This window comes from Macaca thibetana, chromosome 15 (assembly GCF_024542745.1).
Source record: "Macaca thibetana thibetana isolate TM-01 chromosome 15, ASM2454274v1, whole genome shotgun sequence".
Taxonomy (NCBI): domain Eukaryota; kingdom Metazoa; phylum Chordata; class Mammalia; order Primates; family Cercopithecidae; genus Macaca; species Macaca thibetana.
This window is the reverse complement of record NC_065592.1, coordinates 90,380,630-90,386,629: the sequence shown is the minus strand read 5'-3', so window position 1 is coordinate 90,386,629 and position 6,000 is coordinate 90,380,630. Positions and strand designations below refer to the sequence as shown.

The following is a 6,000-nucleotide window of genomic DNA, read 5'->3' as shown; positions in this document are numbered from 1 at the left end:
CTCCCGCGACTTCAGCAGGGGCCGCGGCCGCGCTCCCGGGCCGGTGGGCTGAGGCAGGCAGAGACCGCCATTTTCCCGCCTCACCACGCCCGGCCGGACGGCAGCCGCAGGTCGGCGGCGGTCCTAGCACGCAGCGGCGACCGCCGGCTCGGGCTGCACGTCGGCGGCCGGGGGCGGCCGTGACCGCGGCGCCAGCGGGCTCTGCCGAGGGTACGGGAGCAGTCGGCGTCCGCAGAGCCCGAGAGAGCCGGCCCAGCCCGGGAGCCGCGCGGGCGAGGCGAGAGCCGCACTGGGAGGCGCGCCGCGGCGGCCGCGAGCCCAGGAAAGCCTTCCAGGAGGGGCCGGGCGGCACCGCCTCCCGGCTCCCCTCCTCCCGCGCCCGTCCCCTCCGCCTCCTCCCCTCCTCCTTTCGCCGCCGCCTCCTCCCTCCCGGATCTGTGCTCCAGTTCAGAGAAAGAAGAAAATGTGTGTGTGTGGCGAGGGGGAGGGCGCGCACTGAGCAGCCGCTCCGCGCCTGGCAATCGGGGCAGGGGGTGGGCGTCTGGCGGGGGCGGGGGCGGAGGCGGAGGCGGAGGAGCGCGCGGTTGCCGGGCGGGCCGGGAACCGGGTCTGCGCGCGAGCCGGGCGGTGGGCGCGGACAGGGCCGAAGGCGCCCGGGAGCCGTGTCAGGCGGCGGCGAGGAGCGGGCGCGCCGGGCGCGGGGAGCCGTCGGCGGCCGCTCGCTGCGGGGACACCCCGGTGGATGAGCTCTCGCCGCCAGGCGCACGGCGTAGGGGAGCCTCGCAGGCGGCGGCGGCGGCGGCGGCTCGGGGGGCGAGGCGGGCCGCCCGTTCCTGGGGAAGGAGGCGCGGGCGTCTGAGCGAGGCCGGGCGCGGCGGCCTTCTCTCACGCGCCCCCCGAGCCAGCGCCCGCCTCCCGCGCCCGCCTCGCTTCTCCCGTCGGCCCAGGCCATCCGCTCCCACCGCGCCCCCGGCCCACCTGGTGGCTCCGGCTCCGGCCGCTGCCCCCGCGGCGGTTCCCGGAGCTCGTCCCGGCCGCGCGCCCGGGCGGCGGGGGCTCGGCGGCCACCGCTGCCTCGGGGGAGCGAGGGCGGGAGGGTGTGTGTGCGCGCTGTGAGCAGGGGGTGCCGGCGGGGCTACAGCGGAGGCACTTTGGAAGAATGACTCTGGAGTCCATCATGGCGTGCTGCCTGAGCGAGGAGGCCAAGGAAGCCCGGCGGATCAACGACGAGATCGAGCGGCAGCTCCGCAGGGACAAGCGGGACGCCCGCCGGGAGCTCAAGCTGCTGCTGCTCGGTGAGTACCGCCCGGGGCCCCGCCGGGCCTCTGCGCCCCCAGCCCACCATCCTTGGCCCTGCGGGACAGCTGCCCTCTCGGCGTCCCCCGCCCCCCGGCGCCCCCGGCTAGCCCCTACCCTCCCGGGCGCGCCCCCGGCCACTGCCTTCACCCGCGCGGGCGCGCGGGCGCGTTACACACACACACACACACACACACACACCCAGATACACACACGCAGGCGCGTTACACACACACACACACACACACACCCCCACCCACCCAGATACACACACGCAGCAGAGGGGTCGCGGCTGCCCTGCCGGGTGTCTCGGCTTTTTTCTTTTTGGGTCCCTGAGGGCTGTGCCTTATCTGCTGTGCATCTGCTAAATGGCAGATCACTCCGGCCAGAGGCGCGGGGGTGGAAAGGTGGGCAGAGGGGTTGAACTTCCAGTGTCGTGGCCGCGGCATCCCATGGGGTGGTGGCGCGGGGAGCCGTGTGTGTGGCCCAGCGGGTGGCGAGCGGAGCTGGGGCACGTTGGGAGATGGCCTGCGGTGGGGTGGCCGGTGTGCATCCATTATCAGTGCCCTCTGGGGTCAGGAGGGAATGGGGGAACGGTGGGCAGACTCGCAACTGGATTCTCGGAGCACTGATGATGAGGAAGCCAAGTGGTTGGCCCTCCAAGGAAAGGGCCTGTGTATTGGGGGCGGGGCGGGAGGGTGAGCCCAAATGTGTCACAGAAGTGCTGTTCTCTAGCCACCAGACCATCGAAAGGAGGGAGCCTAGAAGAGTTTCTTGGCTAGTGGATGGTGACAGGCGTGATTCTCGTCTGCACCATTGCTTCTAGATAAAGATGAGGGTAGGGGAGTGTTGTGCTGTGTGGTTGTTGACAGCGACCGGTATCTTTTGTTTAATGAGGCAACCCAGATGTAGGCCTGAATTCACAATAGTTACTGCCGAAAACCAGTGCAGTCTCTCAGTTACTCTCTTGGCAACAAATAGAAACCTTTTGTTTAAAACACATAGCATTTTAATATCTTTGGAATCTGGGCTAGAAGGAAAACGGGAAGCATACAGGAAAAATTTTCCTCTAGTCTTGAAAAAAAATTCTGCTTTAGCTCTAAGTTAGCAAGAAAATGCCATTTCTCAAATAGAAATTTATTGATGATTATCTCAGAGAGGATGTTCAGAATCAAGCGATCAGGATTCACATACAAGCCACAGTGACAGAACCCTGAGCTATTGTGGTGGGAAGAGCAAACAGCTTTGCAGTAACAGGCCTGAAAAATGTCTTGTGTTCTGGATATTTGCATGTATAATAAATGTGTTTCTCAAACATTTCTGTAAGAAAAGAATATTGTACTGTCAGTTGGTGTTTGAGAAGCATGCATTTTCTTTCTTATCTTGAGCATTCCATTTGCTGGCTCAAGGAACCAATTGCCTTTGGGAATGAACTGCTTATGTACTGGATCATTTACAAGCAGAAACAAAATATACTGATCACACACATAGTTACTAATAGTTAATTCACATGACATGCTTTATGTCTTCATTTTGAAACTCAGATAAATGGGCACATGTTTATAAAGAACTGAAGGCGAAACACTAGATGAAAGAGGTGGGCTTAGGGGAATGAAGCCAGGGAGGAGGCAAACTGCAGTTGGAAAGTAAAGATTTTTTTTTTTTTTTTAATTCTCATTTTGAGCTACTTCTAATGGTTGAAAACAGGCAGTTGAATGTTTTCTGAGTTCTCAAGATTGAGAAGAAAATAAAGAACAAAAGAAATATGTAGAGTGTTTAAGTGCATGATTAAGGGGAAAAGCACGTATTTTAGAGAGACTTGTTTTAAGAATTGTTTTGTTTCTTCTGTTGCCCTGTTGACAGTCTTTGTTTCTGTTTAACTGTGAACTGGGCAGTTGAGGTCTCTCCAGCCAACCCTGTTTGCCTGAAAAGTGACAGCTCTGAGTTTCCCAGCAGCTAAGAGTTGAAGCCCAGGGAACCGGTTTGTCAATGGGCCTAGGTTTGAATGTTTAAGGGAAGTACACTTACATGGATGCTTAATTCCATACTGTGTGTTTAAATAACACTGTGCTTTTAAAAATGAACTTGGAGATAATTTTCTGAGAAAAAGTGTAAACCAGTTTTACTGCTAAAGTGGTGGTAGTGTGGAGAACTTTTTTTTTCCACTTATTCGCGGAACATCATGCAAGTATTGTTACTGCTTCATGTTCTTGGTATGTTGCCTTTGCAACATAAATACCACAATACACTATATAGTAATGTACGCTAAATGTGGATTTGTGCGTGCATGTGTGTGTATGAGTGTGATTTCAGGAGTTTTTGAATCCAGGATGGTTGATTTCAACAAGGAAGATATTAGGGAAGGATTTCATTTGAGGAATTCCTGATTTGCTGCTTTGATGAGTAGACTGAATGTTCTGGTTCCTTCTATCATTTAAACAAAACCTGTCCAGAGGAGATTGTAGAATGTATCCATTCACAGTTTAAAGATCTACTAATATTTTTAACCAGTTTATGGAGGAATAACTGTATTTTGAAATGAAATTCAGTATAAAATTGTTTTCAAAGTAAATTTTAGTTCAAGACTTGATGCCATTTTAATGGAAAAGGATTTGTTTGACAGGGATAAAAGTGGGTACCCTTGCATTTGCTCATACAATTATTTACTTTTGTATATTAATAATATGGAGACATTTAAAAAGGCAAGTAGTAGGTACCTGACTAGATGAAAGTATGGCAGTAAAATTTGGGCTATTTTGATTTATATTCGGCAACTGTGCTAATCTTCCAAATTTATTCCATATGCTTATATATTATATATTTTATTTTAACTTTAGAAACGTGAACCCTGAAATCTACCACTATAAGAATATTACATTAAATTTTGAATTATTTTCTTGTTGTCTTTTAACTTACTCATTCTTTGAATTCATTTATATTAGTGTTTATTTTGACACTTAAAACTTAGTTTCTGCATTCAATGTAGATACACAAGAGCATACTTCATTTTTACTTGGTTAATGTTTTTGTGTATTTTGTAGGTGTAAAGCACATATTTCCTTTAATTGATTAATTTTCATGAATATTCACTAAATATTTCTATTGGTGGTACGTAGATAACCTCATTTAATGTAATTTGTCTGTAAGTCTGTGTAATACAAATGGCCTTGAATGCCTGCTTCATGTTACATATAGTTATCCTGAAATTTTTTTCAGTTCCTAGAAGAAACATTTTTTTCCTATTAACCTGTTCTTATTTTACATGTTTTTGAAGTCTTTTACTCTTTAGATCTTCATTATCAAATAGGAGGATTTAGCAAACCCCCTTTAATTGATTGAATTATCGCTATTGAAACAGGCAAAGTTTAGGCCAGTCTTTTTTTTTTTTTTTTTTTGAGATGGAGTTTTGCTCTTGTTGCCCAGGCAGGAGTGCAATGGCTTGACCTCAGCTCACTGCAACTTCTGCCTCCCAGGTACAAGCGATTCTCCTGTCTCAGCCTCCCAAGTAGCTTGGATTACAGGCATACACCACCACGCCTAGCTATTTGTTTTTATATTTAGTAGAGCTGGGGTTTTACCATGTTAGGCTGGTCGCGATAGGCCAGTCTTAAATGGAAGACCTTAAATGCTCTTGGAATTCTGAACTGAATTTTGTATATGAGCATAGATTTTCTTCCTGTTGTACACTGCAGACATATGAGAGTATGAGTTGTGTCTGTTTTACTCACTATTAAATCCCAGCTTCAAGCACAATATCTAACTCGTAGAATGTTCTCAATAAATATTGGCTGAGTAAATGAATTTATTTATTACCATCCTGCTGGAAATTAGAACAGACAATAATGAATACATTTATAGAAACATAGGAATATATAGTGTTTTTATCTGTGGCAGATATAATCAGGATCTTAAAAAAATTGTGCGTAACTCTTTGAGCCAATTGATTATAAATGCATTCCAGGATAGGAAGTGTTAATGTAAGATGTTGCATCACACATTAAATCAGTGTATTACAGTTCTGTACTGGATGCATTTGAGAATGGTAACAGTCATGCTTAAAGCATGAAAGTTTAAAGAAAAGAAAAGCCGTTCTATATTTTTATTACTTTTTATCGTGTAGAGGCTAGTTTAACCCTCTCGTCTTTTTACCATACAGTTTTCTCCATGGTACAGGGCTCAGTGAAGTTTTAATATTCTGTAGACCACAGGTGATGCCTAACTGAGTGTGTGTGATTGACCTATACAATAACATGAGCAAACCCACCATAATTAAATACAGAATTTCAGGAATTGCAGTTAAAACATTTTTAATATGAAGGATATGCATTTGTACTGAAAGCTGTACAAGAAAGGGCTTGGAAGGCTGGAAATGCTGTAGCGAATTTAAACTGTATGGGGAGTTAATTTCTAAACATCTGGAAAAGAGCACGCTTTCCACTACCCCTCAGTAAAGTTCACTGGAGTGGGTGTGTTGATTGCCTGGATTAACCTAGAGGTCAGTGCCATCTAGGATGGTGACTTAGAATCGTTGAATGAAAGCCTTGGTCTAAGTAGCCTCAATAACAACAGCTCCCTAGAAATAGCAAAATAATGGTGTTTATGAGACTGCTTTAAGGACTAACAGGTTTTATTTTTTGCTACTCTTTTAGTTTCCAAGTGTTGAATATGTTTCTGAATGTCAGGATTTATTTGGATACAGTTCCC

The 6,000-nt window shown here is 48.6% G+C and overlaps 1 protein-coding gene across 1 annotated transcript in view; it reads left to right on the top strand.

Moving 5' to 3' along the window:
* The first annotated feature begins 583 nt into the window (after nucleotides 1-583).
* Nucleotides 584-6,000, top strand: part of GNAQ (G protein subunit alpha q) — a 323,635-nt gene continuing 318,218 nt past the window's right edge. The window contains exon 1 of the mRNA XM_050761126.1: nucleotides 584-1,295. Within this exon, the coding sequence (XP_050617083.1) occupies nucleotides 1,160-1,295 (136 nt within the window). The 5' untranslated portion in view covers nucleotides 584-1,159. The remainder of the gene's footprint in view (nucleotides 1,296-6,000) is intronic.